Source organism: Rutidosis leptorrhynchoides, chromosome 9 (genome assembly GCF_046630445.1).
Source record: "Rutidosis leptorrhynchoides isolate AG116_Rl617_1_P2 chromosome 9, CSIRO_AGI_Rlap_v1, whole genome shotgun sequence".
Taxonomy (NCBI): domain Eukaryota; kingdom Viridiplantae; phylum Streptophyta; class Magnoliopsida; order Asterales; family Asteraceae; genus Rutidosis; species Rutidosis leptorrhynchoides.
Genome location: NC_092341.1, coordinates 350,643,047 through 350,659,537, shown reverse-complemented (window position 1 = coordinate 350,659,537; position 16,491 = coordinate 350,643,047). Strand labels below are relative to the sequence as shown.

Genomic DNA, 16,491 nt, shown 5'->3' with positions numbered 1-16,491 from the left:
ACCATATGAATGATTTTTATCTCTATGTATGGGATGTATATTGAAATATGAAATCTTGTGGTCTATTGTTACGATTTGATATATATAGGTTAAACCTATAACTCACCAACATTTTTGTTGACGTTTAAAGCATGTTTATTCTCATGTGAATATTAAGAGCTTCCGCTGTTGCATACTAAAATAAGGACAAGATTTGGAGTCCATGTTTGTATGATATTATGTAAAAACTGCATTCAAGAAACGTATGTCGATGTAATATATTTCTATTGTAAACCATTATGTAATGGTCGTGTGTAAATAGTATATTTTAGATTATCATTATTTGATAATCTACGTAATGCTTTTGAAACCTTTATTGATAAAATAAAGGTTATGGTTGTTTTAAAAATGAATGCAGTCTTTGAAAAATGTCTCATATAGAGGTCAAAACCTCGCAACGAAATCAATTAATATGGAACGTTTATAATCAATATGAATGGGACATTTCAATAAATCCTTGCCCAACTCCCCAACTTCCAGCGTAAACCATAGGCCCAATATCTCTGAAACCAATATTCCTATAAGCCCAATCCAAATCATTAATAACCTAATCGCTGAAAATCCCATTGACTCCCCTACCCCATCTCCACATGAGCCCAGCAAGCCCAGTATGGACACACCTAATCATGATTCGACTAAGCCAGTCTGTGAAATAAGCGATCCTATTACTGTTATCCATTCATCGTCTGAGTTAGAGGAAGAGGACATCACGGTGTCAACTTCGAAAACTAAATTTCAAGAAGATACTTCGAATATCAATCCCATTCAGCTGCCTATAATCGAAGAAACAGATATTTTTTTACAACCCGCCTATCGCTACAAACAAATCAAAGGGTAAAGGAACCAAAAAACCCAAGGCTACGGGTAAATCATGTTCGAAAATCCTTAGTTACGATAACACATACTTTAAGAAGAAAGCACATGACAACCTGATACCAAGCCTTTCGAAGCCAATTACACAAGCTAATCCACCTTCTGAGTTTAACAAGAAAGGCTCTAGATCAAAATTTTTGTATGTTAAACAGTGTGCTAAAAGCGGACAAAAGCTGAAACTGTCACAACTCTCTAGAAAGGCAACGTCATCTTCTAAAACTTCGAGAAACATGTCTACCATCCTCCTACTCGCTCTGTAAGTCTCTCAATGTCTTGCATTTCACTTAATATTCGGGGTGTGGGACAATCGGGTAAAATAAAATGGCTTAAAAATATATGTAATGAGGAAAATCCGATTATTCTAGGTCTACAAGAAACCAAAAGTGCCCAATCTCCTGACTCTCTAATTGAATCATTTTGGTATAACTCAAACTTTCAATTTGTACAAAAAGACGCAATTGGGGCATCAGGGGGCTTACTCTTAATTTGGGATCCATCCACTTTTTCCTTCGAACAAGCCCTAGAGGGGGAATTCTTTATTGCCATTAAAGGGACATGGGCGGGTTACAATTCTGACATAGCAATTGTAAACGTATATGGCCCGCATTCTCACCAGAAAAAAATCAAATTTTGGGCAGAACTCACAAATCTAATTAATTACATCAACATCCCCCACATTATCTTTGGCGACTTCAATGAAGTCAGATCCAAATCCGAACGCCTCAACTGTAACTTTAAACAAACATGGGCTGATAACTTTAACAACTTCATAAATAACTCGAATTTAATCGACCTACCTCTAGGGGGTAAGAAGTTTACCCGCATCTGTATTAATAAAATGAAATTCAGTAAACTCGATCGCTTCCTTGTCTCTGAAAATATCCTAAATCTATGGCCAGACATCTCCTCAAAAACCCTTGATCGGGACCTCTCAGATCACAGCCCGATCATACTCAAAAATTCATTCATCGACTTCGGTCCAAAACCTACGCGCGTATTCAACACTTGGCTAAACCTACCAAACGCTGATGATATCATAAAAGCCACATGGCTACTCCCCGTATCCGGTAACCGTCCAGATTGTATCTTCCGAAATAAATTCAAAAACGTTAAACTCGAACTTAAAAAATGTGGCCAACAACTAAGCAACCTTGACAACGAAATCAAAATGCACTTGAACGTCTCCAATGAATGGGAAAAACTCGCGGAATCTAGACCTCTAACTGAATCCGAAAGAAAATCTTGGATAAACGATAAAATGCAACACTTTGAAAAAGAAAAAAAGAAAACTAACATGCTTAAACAAAAAGCATGCATTAAATGGAACCTCGAGGGCGACGAAAATTCCAATTACTTTCACAACTACATTAAAAGACGTATAAGCAAAAACAACATCCGGGGCATATCACTAAATGGATCATGGTCAGAGGAACCTAACACAATAAAAAACGAAGCTCTCAAATATTTCGAAACAATTTTCACATCCAAAAAAAGAAAAGGAATCTGCCCTTTTGAAAATGAACCTAATCGCTCCTACATATCCCACACGGATAATCTCTTTCTTGAAGCCCGTTTTTCTGAAAATGAAATATGGGATGCACTTCATGGTTGTGACAGCTCAAAGACCCCCGGACCAGACGGCTTCAACATGAAATTCTTCAAGAAATACTGGTGGTTGATTAAAGACGACCTCATCAATGCCCTTGAATGGTTTTGGTGTAACTCCGAAATATCCAAGGGTTGTAATGCCTCTTTTTTCACACTAATTCCTAAGAAAACCAACCCAATCGGTTTCAAAGAATATCGCCCAATATGTCTAATCGAAAGCTACTATAAAATTCTCACCAAAATTCTTGCTAACCGTATCTCAAAAGTTATTCACAAATTAATCGGAATTGAACAAACCGCTTTCCTGAAAGGCCGAAACATCTTAGATAGTGTCCTAATCGCAAATGAAATAATTGATGAACTCAAAAGGAAGAAACAAAAAGGCCTCATCTTCAAAGTTGATTTTGAAAAGGCTTTCGATTGCATAGAATGGGACTTCCTTTTTGACACTATGAAATACATGGGTTTCGGTACTAAATGGATCAGCTTTATTCGTGCTTGCCTTTCCTCATCGTCCATCTCCATTCTCATTAACGGATCCCCGACCAGGGAATTTTCTCCCGGCAGGGGTATCCTTCAAGGAGATCCCATCTCCCCCTTTCTTTTTATCATTGCCGCTGAAGGCCTCAACATCCTCACTAAGCGAGCAATTGCAAACGACCAATTCCGTGGCATCTGCGTTGGACACGACAAGATCGTGGTATCACACCTCCAATACGCGGATGACACTATCTTCTTTGGCGAATGGAGCAAACGTAATGCAAAAAATACCTTCAAATTATTAAAATGCTTTGAAAATATCTCCGGGCTTAAGGTAAATCTCAAAAAAAGTAATCTTTACGGAATCGGGGTCTCGAAAAAGGATGTTGAGGAAATGGCTACTTATATCGACTGCTCGGCCGGCTCAACTCCTTTCACATGCCTCGGATTACCCATTGGCACTCCTTCCACAAAAGCCTCCACTTGGCAACCAATCATTGAAAAATTCGATAAACGATTCTCCGATTGGAAAGCGAAATCCATATCTTTTGGCGGTCGCTTAACCTTAATCAAATTGGTCCTCACTAGCATCCCTTTATATTATTTTTCCTTATTTCACGCACCCATTAAAATAATTAACACACTTGAAACAAAAAGAAGGAAATTTTTTTAGGGCGGGGCGGAAGCGGATAATAAAATAAACTGGATTAAATGGGAACACATCCTCTTACCTTATGAAAAAGGCGGGTTAAATATCGGGTCCTTAATTTGTAAAAACATATCTTTACTTTGCAAATGGTAGTGGAGATTCTTTAATGAAAAAACGCGCTTTGGGTTAAAATCATATCGAGCATTTACGGGGAGGGGGGGTTTCTACTAACGTTTTTTCTAGAAATGTTGCAGGTCGCACAATTTGGAACGAAATCATCAAAGCAGGGAAATCTGCGGACAGCTACGGAGCTAACTTCACAAATTCAATTTCCAAATATATTGGGAACGGCTCAAACACCAAATTTTGGCATGACAATTGGTGTGGTACAGAAATATTTTGTAATCAATTTCGAAGATTATATATGCTTGAATCAAACAAAAACGTCACGGTTGCGGAAAGACTCAAAACAAACAACTCAACAACATCCACTTCATGGAATTGGTCCCGTACACCTAATGGGCGGTGCCTCACCGAATTAATAGAACTAAATCACCTTATAGCAACCATCAATCTCTCCGATAAGCCTGATACCTGGAAATGGAATTTAGACCAATCCGGCATATTTACAACAAAAGCTTTAGCCACCATTCTCGACAACCTAAAACTTGATACACCATCTTCCACCATTAAGACACCAAGGAATAAACTCTTACCCCAAAAAATTAACATATTCATTTGGAGAGTTCTATACGGGAGAATCCCGACGCGTGTAAAACTCGACAAAAGAGGCGTTGATCTCGACTCCATTCTCTGCCCACTATGCAACCTACACATAGAGTCTATTAAACACATATTATTCCAATGCACGCTTTCATCAACTGTCTGGAAATCAATCCTACAATGGTGGAACCTCCCCGTCGACACCTTCACCAATTTTCGTGACATAATCTTAAGTGATCAGTCCTTCACCACGTCACAAAATGGTACTAACATCTGGCAAGCCATTAAATGGGCATCCACTTACATTATCTGGAAATACCGGAATCTCAAGGTCTTCGGTAAAAAAGAATGGTGTGTTGCCACAATCCTATCCGAAATCCAAACACAGTCATTCACATGGATATCCAAAAGACACAAAAAATCAATAGTTATGTGGCATGAATGGCTAGTCAATCCCGTCTTCTACATCTCCTCAAATCATCAGAGATCCGGCATTGGTTAATTGTAACAAAGTCCTATTCGTCAGAACATTCATGGCTTGGTTGTCCATTTTCACTTGGTTAAATGGGGAGTGTCAACCGACTTTGTCATCACAAGTGCGGTAATGTATGGTTGTCTCTTCCCAGCTTGATGTCTCAAGTTTCGGGGTGTCTATGGCCTCCTCGCTCATGAATTTGTACATTTTCCATATTCGGACTCATTAAATTGTATAGTTTATAGGGCTTTGTAACTCTCCGATATATAAATAAAAGTTTTTGCTTGCTTTTAAAAAAAAAAAATGTATCATCACCCCAATTTATGGATAGGATGTGCGGAAATTAATTGGTAATCACGTTTCTAATTATGAAATTTTAAATGAGAAACCAAATTAATACGTGGTAGTAGTTATTTTAGGAATAAATATCGACTTTATTTTATTAAAAAGTTTAAAACAGAACTAACTAAATTACGGATTTGCAGAATTAAGTGAATTTAATTCCAATCCAAATTTATTTGAATACGTTTTTCAAATTATATAAACCCTTAAATTCCAAAACCCTACAAACCCTACAACGAAAATGGCTCTAGTTCGTCGATCAACTTCATCAGTTACGCCTCTTGCGGCCCGATTAGTAGGCGGTCAAAGAAGCTTCAGTCACCACTGCGGTGGCGCTTTATTCACCGCCGTGAATCGCACTACAAAATTTAATTCCGGCAATTTATGTTTGGTTCCATCGTTTTCTCGTTATTGTTATTCGGTTTTATCTGCTTTGAAACGATCCAGTTCTGATGCGTCTTTGAAACGTCCGAATTCTGATGCATCTCTTATCAAAATTATTGATTCAGAGATCAATTGCTCAGAACAGATCTACGAGGAGGTTCATTATTTATTTACAGTATTTTATTATATATATATATATATATATATATATATATATATATATATATATAATAATAAAATAACTAGTTGTGGAGCCCTCGCTTCGCGCCGGGGGCTCCGTTTTGATTGCGAGTTAAAAAAAAAGTCTTTGATCTATTTTGTAAAAAAGAATTTTTTTTGACATTTAACATTGAAGGGTTGTTCCTTTTATGAAAGTTGCTTCTTTTAGCGTTCGTTTTTTTTTATAAAGTTAGTTGATCTATTTTGTAAAAAATAATGTTTTTCGACATCTTTTGGTAGCATTGAAAATTGTTCATTTTATGAAAGTGGACTCTTTTATCGTTGAGGAAGAAAAGAGAGAAGAAAAAAAAAGTTAGTTGATTTTTATTATAAAAAATAAATTTTTTCGACATCTTTTGGTAACATTGAAGGGTTGGTTCTTTTATGAAAGTTGTTTATTTTGTCGTTGGAAAAAAAAAGGTGATATGACGAAAATACGCCTGATTACTATTGATGAATACTGAATAGTGAAACAGTGTTTTCTCTGTTAGTATATATAGAAATAATATTATATAATTACTAGTAATAATTAATATTCAATAATTTTGTATTGATATTTTTGTTCAGTTTATTTAAAGATCTCTTTTACGTACTTAATTGTGTACACTTCTATTAATATGATTGGTTCTATTATTTTGATTGATATTGATATGAATTTCTATCGTTTGAGTTACTGTTACTTACATTGATCATTGATTGGTTCTCTTTTTATGAACTGTTACTATATATATGGTGATCGAAAGATATTGTGTATGTTTTGCAGTTGGAGGGTGAAGATATCCCAGAGGCCTTCCCTTTTAAGATTATTCAGAACCCTCGGTATTCAACAGTATCTTTGAGAAGAAAACACCAAGGTGAAATTATCAGTGTTGTAGTTGAACAGTATAACATTGTTAGAAGTCAGAAAAATAATGATGAGGATGACAATAGTGATGATGATACTGAAAAGGACAATCAATCAAAGATCCCTATGGATGTAAAAGTTTTTAAATCTGGTGGATCTTGCTTGAAATTTGATATCACTGCTTATGCTGATAAGATTGTTATTAATAGCTTGTCCATCGAAGAAAACAATGATTTGGCTAGTGACCAGTTTCCTTATGAAGAACCTAAATTCGAGTGAGTAATGCTTTTTACATGTAAAATTAAGGTTAGTGTTTGTGTATAATTTTGAATCTAATTATATCTTTTGCAGTGATTTGGATGAGAATCTTCAAAAGGCATTCTACAAGTACTTGGAGATGAGGGGTGTTAAACCCAGTGCAACCAACTTTCTGCATCAATACGTCTTGAAAAAAGAGCAAGGAGGGCACACAAACTGGCTTAAGAATCTTAAGAAGTTTGTTGAGGAATAAAAAGCTGGCTTGGTTTTTTAAAGCTTTTTTTTTTTGTTTAAAATGCCTTTATTTATGGATGAACAATGATTGAATTCTTTCTGGTTTTGCACAGCTATTTGAAACTTAGCAATAAATATAAAGTTATTGAGTGTTTAATGAGTTAAAGTCTTGTGTAAGCACTATTCTGAAATCATAAATATCTTCCGAGTTTTTCATTACTCCTTGTAAAGCAAAGTATTCTTCCTGTCACCAACTGATTCATAAAATAAAAAAGGTTGACTTGTTCAATCAATAGTTAGTCTACTTATTTTGTAAGGATTTCAACAAACATGCTATTTAACAATATATATTTTATAGTGCGACTCATTTTCGTATTTAATTTTCATCTTGACTCGGTAAGCTACAATTATATATATTATTTTAAGATAAGGTCTACCTCTCAGAGACAGAATAATGATGGCCGGAAGGGGGAAAGTAGGGCTACTCACATTGATAGAGAAAGCCGACATTCGATCTCAACGCCTTGCAAAACCTTTGTAGTGAGTAGGGCCTCTTTCTCGTTGATCAGTTCGCCTCCGCTCTATTGAAAGGTCTCCGTTCGTACTTTATATCTACTTCTTTAATAGAGAGAACTCCATTTGAAACTTTCATTCCGGTTTCATTTATCTTATTTAGATTTAGATATTAAGCAAAAAGAGAATGAAGAAGGTTCCCCGGGGATCAAGAAATGAATGAAAAGTTGAAAGATCCTGCTCAGGATGCATTTGAAGAGAGATGTCGCTGAATGCATGGTAATCTATAAATTTGCTGCATGTCAAAATGCAATCAACATTTTACGATTAACATAAACAATTCATTAACATAATTCATAGATTACGTTCGTTGTTGATCAACCAACAACCATTGATTGATCATTTAGGCCTGATTAATTATTTGAATAGAAACAGTGCACCTTTAATTTTATTAATTAATTTCAATTCAAAATTTAAATTCATTAGTTATAAAGATAAATCAGTTATGGTCTAGTGGTGTCATAAAGTCGTGGTTCAAGTTTTACTTACTTCTAATTAGTTTGTAGCTCAATGGTACCCGATGCTTATGATCTCTCGGTCCACCATATGTTTGGCTTGAATCAAAATTTTACGTACTTCAGACAATTTGTACTAGATGGGGATAAGATGTAGATTTTCAGTACTCAAATAAATACCGATTTACTAATAAAAACAATATGTTCATGTTATGAGATACTTGAAAAGCTTATTGCACCATAAGACGTATATGGTATAGTCATCAGGAAAGCAAATTAATAAGTAGATAAGAAAGTCGGTACACACCTCCAACACTAAGGCATGTTAAAAACACATTAGCAACAAATTTCCCAACATTCAAGCATTTCTTAAACCACCTTTTGCACTAAATCTGGTGGCCATGGCGTGGTTCCTCATCAACCACGACAAGCTGCTCATTCTTCAAAGTATACCCGATCCGGTTACAAAGAGGGGGGACATCAAAATTACACCCACGAGAAGTGTAACTACACCACAAACGTCGCAAGTACATATGTTTTCAGGGTGGTTTACAAGCATGACATGGTGTTGAGGGTGATTGTGTGATTGAGGATAAATAATTGGGTGAGATGGCACATTCTTCATGTAGGTCAAAATATCACCATGAACGTCGGTAACTCATACCATATAGCCGTTTGTGTTGTAACCTTTTGAAATGAACTCGTGCGCTATTAAGAATTTTAGGAGAGGATGTAGATGTGTAAATTGTTGGATATATGATTGATCATAATTAGCTTGAGGTGGAACAACTGGTCTTTGCATTGTAGGCACTTTGAAATGGTATTGTTTAACTAATGAACAAGATGTTGTATGAAGGCAATTAAGGGTAGCCTCTAATAATCAAAGTTGATAAGAATGTACACATCTAAAATGCATGATGTGCATGTTACCCCCGGAGTGCAACAATTTTTTGTGGTTTATTTGGTGAAAAGAGCTTGAACATGTCAATATTTAAAGTTAGGGTACATTTGATAAACTATTTGACTCAAACATGCTCTAAAAATTCGAACTATTTCGAATTGTTTTTCTGCACTAACAAAAGAAGTGGATTTATTCTCGCTAGCTCGAAGGAAAGATCAATATTAGCTAAATGCCCTAAATGGAACCAATCAAAACACTCATTTGTTGAAGCGGAGAATAGTGCGCTTTAGGCGTCAAGCGAGAATGATAAACGATATTGATTAAGCACTGAATGATCCAATATTTGAATGAATCAAATGTTTTGAAATGACAATATCTTGTTCGATAGTCATTCTGAATGAAGACTACGAATGATATCAAATTTTTGTATTAACCTTTTAAATGTACAAATAATATAACATAATTGTTTGACAAGTATTCTGGATCATTTTAGGTGAATATCAAAATAAAAGTAGATGCTTGATGATCAAGAAATTATTTCAACTGTAAGGTTGTAAGATCCTGTTTTCGCAGAAGGTTGGGACGCCGTCCAAAATTGTGGGACGCCGTCCTTTATTGAAGGACTGGACGCCGTCCAGTATTCTGGACGCCGTCCAGATGAACTGGCGAGCCAGCTGTTTTGTTTTTAGATATTACAAAGGGGTATTTTGGTATTTTCACTTTGTGGACGAATTTAAGGCACTAGATCAGTTGGGGGAGCCTCATTTACACCACCTTCACCAACCTTATCCCTTTCCACTTAATTCTAGAGAGAGAGAAAGATCTAGAGTGAGAGAGCTCAAATCAAGGAAGAAGAAGGTCGAACAGGGGCTTAGTGTGAGTTCTAAAGTTGTTCATCTAGTTTCTAGCTACATTTTGATTGAAGTGGTAAGTCTTAACCTTGATTTCCTTGTTTTAATTGTTTAAGGGTTAGGGTTTGGGTTAGTAATGAACATAAAACCCAATTGTTAGTGTTTTAGGGGTTTTTAGGTAAGTTTGGGTCATGAGGACTCAAAGGCGACTAACCTAGGGTTTTGAAATGCTAAATTGTGTATATTAGGTCTTAAATGTTAGTAAATCACTAGCACACTTAGTGTTTAAAGTAAATGGGTGTATTTGCGTATGAAAGTGACCCGAAAGAGTGCGTTAACCTGGAGATGGGTCAAAATGACACTTCAGTGGTGAGTGAGTTGGTTCACCAACTTGAATGTATTATTAATATTGTGCATAATGTAATAGGTGCGTTACGTTGAAGGTTACGAGCTCGAATAGTCATTCACCAAAAGACGATAAGGTGAGTGGAATAATTATACATGTGTGTATGTAATGTATTTACTTGTGCGAAATGCGATGTAGGTTTTAAGTTCGGGTATGCGATACAACATCATGTTGGAATGGGATGAGGGTTTAAAGTCCGGGCGTTCGATACCTCATCATCATGTGTGGCATGTGATATGGGTTAAAGTTCGGGCGTTCGATACCATATCATATATGTGCGTGGGCGTGGGCGTGAAGTGTGGGTTTAAAGTTCGGGCGTTCAATACCACATTTCACGTGACGGGTGGGTTTTAAGTTCGGGCATCGATACCACCCAAGGGACTAGTGATGCATACTAGTGGCGCCTGCGTGGCTAACGGTTCATTCGCGAGAATCGTTCCCTTTGTGTTTTGGTTACCGTGATTATGTGTAGCGTTATAGCATAATATATTTGTTCGTGTTATATGCTATTGATGTGCTAGCTTGTGTTACCAGAGATTTTAGCGTTATACTTTGCGATGGTATGCTAACTTAAATGCTAGCGTGTATGAGGTAATTGTGTAGTGATTGCAAGTAAGTAGGTTATATATGTATGTGTATAATTATTGCATTCACTAAGCGTTTTGGTTACCCTCTCGTTGTTTACTTTTTTAGGCTCCAGCGTGAATAAGGAAAAATATATTCGATTGGATTAGTGAATCTCGGGGGATTAGCTTTTTGGAAGTTCGGCCAAGATTGGGTAGTTTAACCCCAAACACCATGCTCTAGTGTCGTTTAGAAATTAAACTTGAATGGTCGAAACTTGTATTTTTTAACGAAATTCGTAAAATAGCCGATGTGGGCCTGATGTTGTAAAACTTGGATTTATTGTAGAAACTCCTTAGTTTTAATTATGTTAACATGTTGTGAAAAGCATTTCGTTTAATAGTGTCGGGAAGCGGGTTTTCCGCTCATGTAATTTGGACCCTTGATCAGAATCTGGCAGTTCATTTGGACGCCGTCCAGATTTTCTGGACACCGTCCAAGTCTTCTTTGCGGGAAGCCGTCCAGATAACTGGACGCCGTCCAGATGTGTTGAAACAGAAATTTTTTCTTTTGGGGTCGTATTTTGGTATAACGAGTTTGGGTCGTTACAAGTGGTATCAGAGCATGGTCTAAGGGATTTAGGCGACTTGAGATAGGTGCCTAGACTTAGACTTTATTGTGTATGCGCATTATGCGGGACTTGTAGGAGATGGGTCGGACTGGGAATTGGTTAGTGCCTAGGTTTAGGTGAACTAACTATGCACTAATTGTTTTGTGTTGAGTTTTGCAATCATCAAGCGAGATAGACATTGTACTAACGAGTTAATGCAACGTGCTCGCGTAACAATGATTAGCTACCATTGTTACGGGTTCTAATCGTGTCAAACAAGCGATGTACGATGATTGTTGAGCAAGATGGGGCGGAGAGGTGTGCATGAATATTATGTTGTATCCTTTCGTTTCATTGTTTAATCTATTTCCGTTTTATAGTATCAAGACGAGAAACGGACCCGAGAACCATGAAGGAGGTACGAGCGAGGACCTCGAGTTTACGGCCAAGGTTGAGGCCATCATTAAAAAGCAAAGAACGGAATTCCTTGAGGATGTCCGAAAGGTTTTTCAAGAATCGGTTGATGGGCAAGTAACCAAGTTAATCAATGAGCAAATGAATGCCGCAATTGAAGAGGCATTAGAAGCTAGAAACATTCATCCTCGGGGCGAAGGGGGTGATGGTAGTGGTGGGCATGGAAGGCGAGACTTCCATTACAAAAATTTTAAGGATGCTCAACCTCCTATGTTTAATGGAGTAAGGGATCCGTTGAAAAGCACATGTTGGATCTCCGACATCGAGGGGGCTTTCCGTACCGCGGAATGTCCTCCCGAGAAGAAAACGAGGTACGGTTCTAGTATGTTGCATGAAGAGGCCAAGTTGTGATGGGACGATAAAATCCGATTATATGGGGAAGAGCAATCCATGAGCTTGACGTGGGAAGAGTTTAAAAAGGAATTTTTCAAAGAATACCGAACTCCTTCCAACCTTGATAGAATCCGGGACGAGTTACACAATTTGTGACAAGGTTCATTGGACTTGGTTACTCTCAAGTCTACCTTCTTGGCAAAGACTCGTTTTTGTCCGGAGTATGTTGGTGATGATCACAAGTTGATGCTAGATTTTTATCGTACATTAAGTGATGAGTTGAAGGGTAAGATTAGTCGGGGAATGGCTAAGTCTTTTGACGAGTTATTCGAATTGGCTCGGGGTTTCGAGCTGGAGGTTCCAAGAAGAAGCGACTTCTCTTTCTCAAAGAGAAAATTTGAAGGTTCGAGTCATTCGAACTTTTCCAACAAGAAAAACAAGAAGGGTTCCGAAAGCGTTAATAGCGTGAAGAAGGGTGGTTCCGGAAGTTTTCTCCCTACTTGTTATAATTGTGGGCAAAAGGGTCACATCTCTCGTGAATGCCCAAAACCGCCTACAAACAAAATCATGTGTTTCAATTGTCAAAAAGAGGGGCACCGAAAGACGGAGTGTCCCGACTTGTATGGTGATCAAGTGAAGAGGTTAGAGAAAGCGGCGGGTACAGCTAGGGGTCGTAACTACTTGATGACCAATGATGAAGCCAAACAATCCAACGAAGTTGTCTCAGGTACTTTTATGGTTAACTCTAATCCTGCAAGGATCCTATTTAATAGCGGTGCTAATTTATCATTTGTATCTCCGAGATTGTTTCTAAGCTTGATAAACCGCTAGCTAAGTTAAGTCATCCGGTAGAAGTTGAAATAGCGGATGGTAAGACGGTGCTAGGGGTTGATGTTTGTAATGATTGTGAAATTGTGATTGGTTCCGAAACGTTTACAATTGATCTTATCCCGATGACTTTGGGTGAATTCGATATTGTCGTTGGTATGGATTAGATCGATCGTTATAGGGCCGATATTGCATGCCATGAAAAATTTATTCGTGTGAAGACCCCAAGGTGGGGGAGAGTTAATTATTAATGGCAAGAGACGGAGAAGACTTGTGCCATTATGCACTTATGCACGGGCACGTCGTTTTCTTGTTAGTGGTGGCATGACTTTTCTTGCTCATGTAGTTGATACTCGTGAAGATCCACCATCCATTTGTGAAATTCCGGTAGTTAATGAATTCGAAGACGTTTTTCCGAATGAATTACCGGGTGTTCCGGTGGAAAGACAAGTTGAATTTCGCATTGAGTTGGTTCCGGGGGCTACTCCCATTGCTAAAACTCCTTATCGTTTAGCACCGACGGAGATGCGAGAGTTGTTAAATCAAACCCAAGAGTTGCTAGAAAAGGGTTTTATTCGACCGAGTGCTTCGCCATGGGGCGCTCCGGTTTTATTCGTGAAGAAGAAAGATGGTAGTATGCGGATGTGCATCGATTATCGGCAGTTGAATAAAGTGACGATAAAGAATCGCTATCCATTGCCTCGGATTGATGATTTGTTTGATCAACTCCAAGGCGCAACTTATTTTTCTAAAATTGACTTACGGTTCGGCTATCACCAAATGCGGGTCCGTGAGTAAGATATTGAGAAAACGGCCTTTCGAACGCGTTATGGGCATTTTGAGTTTGTAGTTATGCCTTTCGGTCTTACAAATGCACCGGTGGCGTTCATGGACCTTATGAACCGAGTGTGCCAACCTATGTTGACAAGTCGGTTATTGTGTTCATTGACGACATACTTGTCTATTCGAAGAGTATGAAGGAACATGAACATCATTTGCGTGGTGTGTTGAAGACGTTGCGGAAGGAGAAGTTGTATGCAAAATTCTCCAAATGTGAATTTTGGCTAAGGGAAGTTCAATTCCTTGGCCATATTTTGAACAAGGATGGTATTCAAGTAGATCCGGGGAAGATTGAGACGGTAAGGAGTTGGGGACGACCGACTACGCCTACGAAAATCCAGAGTTTTCTCGGATTGGCCGGTTATTATTGTCGGTTTATCCAAGACTTTTCTAAAATCGCTTCTCCATTGACAAAGTTAACGAGAAAGAATGCGAGATTTAATTGGGAAAACGAGCAAGAAATTTCTTTCCAATTGTTAAAAGAGAAGTTATGTCAAGCTCTGGTTTTAGTGTTGCCGGAAGGTGTAGAAGACATGACGGTTTATTGTGATGCTTCTTTAAATGGGATCGGTTGTGTTCTAATGCAATGAGGTAAAGTCATCGCGTATGCCTCTCGACAATTAAAGGAACACGAAACGAGATATCTGACTCATGACCTTGAGTTAGCGGCGGTTGTTCATGCGTTGAAAATTTGGCGCCATTATTTGTACGGTGTCAAGTGTACGATATATTCGGATCACAAGAGCTTAAAACACCTTTTTGATCAACGAGATTTGAATTATCGACATCTGATGTGCGCAGAGGTGCATAAGAAATAGTTATATTTTTATTGCGAAATATTATTAAATACGATACAATTTTACACAGATTATTTATTTATTTATAGAGTGGATATACCTAAACCTTGCTACAACACTTATAGGCAGTATACCTAATCGTACAGTAGTGTAGTTTTTAGTAAGTCTGGTTCGTCCACAGGGAACTAGCCAAGTTTAACGCTATATTTTTAAAAACTATATTTGTATATATATATATATATATATATATATATATATATATATATATATATATATATATATAAGTAGTATTATTATTATAAAAGGGGGTTTTTACCGTTTAATGACCGGTTTGTCGATTTTAAAACTTTAGTCGCAGTTAAAACCTAATGTAAAATATTAAATATATAAAAGACTTAATTTAAAGCGTAAAGTAAATGACGATAATAAAAGTGCAATAATTAAAAGTGCAATAAATAAATTGATAGTAAATAAAAGTTGCGATAATTAAAAAGTAAAATAATAAAAAGTGCGATAAATAAAATGATAGTAAATAAAAGTGCGATGAAATATGAAATAAAGGAATTATGCTTATTTAAACTTCCGTAATCATGATGTTTGACGTGTGGATTTTAATTTATTACCATGGGTTTGAAATGTCCCGTTCTTATTGATTAAAAACGTTCCATATTAATTGATTTCGTTGCGAGGTTTTGACCTCTATATGAGACGTTTTTCAAAGACTGCATTCATTTTTAAAACAAACCATAACCTTTATTTCATAAATAAAGGTTTAAAAAGCTTTACGTAGATTATCAAATAATGATAATCTAAAATATCCTGTTTACACACGACCATTACATAATGGTTTACAATACAAATATGTTACATCGAAATCAGTTTCTTGAATGCAGTTTTTACACAATATCATACAAACATGGACTCCAAATCTTGTCCTTATTTTAGTATGCAACAGCGGAAGCTCTTAGTATTCACCTGAGAATAAACATGCTTTAAACGTCAACAAAAATGTTGGTGAGTTATAGGTTTCACCTATATATATCAAATCGTAACAATAGACCACAAGATTTCATATTTCAATACACATCCCATACATAGAGATAAAAATCATTCATATGGTGAACACCTGGTAACCGACATTAACAAGATGCATATATATAAGAATATCCCCATCATTCCGGGACACCCTTCGGATATGATATAAATTTCGAAGTACTAAAGCATCCGGTACTTTGGATGGGGTTTGTTAGGCCCAATAGATCTATCTTTAGGATTCGCGTCAATTAGAGTGTCTACTACCTAATTCTTAGATTACCAGACTTAATAAAAAGGGGCATATTCGATTTCGATAATTCAACCATAGAATATAGTTTCACGTACTTGTGTCTATTTTGTAAATCATTTATAAAACCTGCATGTATTCTCATCCCAAAAATATTAGATTTTAAAAGTGGGACTATAACTCACTTTCACAGATTTTTACTTCGTCGGGAAGTAAGACTTGGCCACTGGTTGATTCACGAACCTATAACAATATATACATATATATCAAAGTATGTTCAAAATATATTTACAACACTTTTAATATATTTTGATGTTTTAAGTTTATTAAGCCAGCTGTTCTCGTTAGTAACCTACAACTAGTTGTCCACAGTTAGATGTACAGAAATAAATCGATAAATATTATCTTGAATCAATCCACGACCCAGTGTATACGTATCTCAGTATTGA

General features: G+C 36.9%; 1 protein-coding gene across 1 annotated transcript; it reads left to right on the top strand.

Annotated features, from left to right (window-relative positions):
- Nucleotides 1–5,430: 5,430 nt before the first annotated feature.
- LOC139869192 (uncharacterized protein At2g39795, mitochondrial-like) lies at nt 5,431–7,344 on the top strand. Its single transcript, XM_071857514.1, has 3 exons — nt 5,431–5,730; nt 6,562–6,911; nt 6,988–7,344. Exons 1-3 carry the CDS (start codon nt 5,431–5,433, stop codon nt 7,145–7,147), a joined length of 810 nt encoding a protein of 269 aa, XP_071713615.1. The 3' UTR covers nt 7,148–7,344.
- Nucleotides 7,345–16,491: the final 9,147 nt, after the last annotated feature.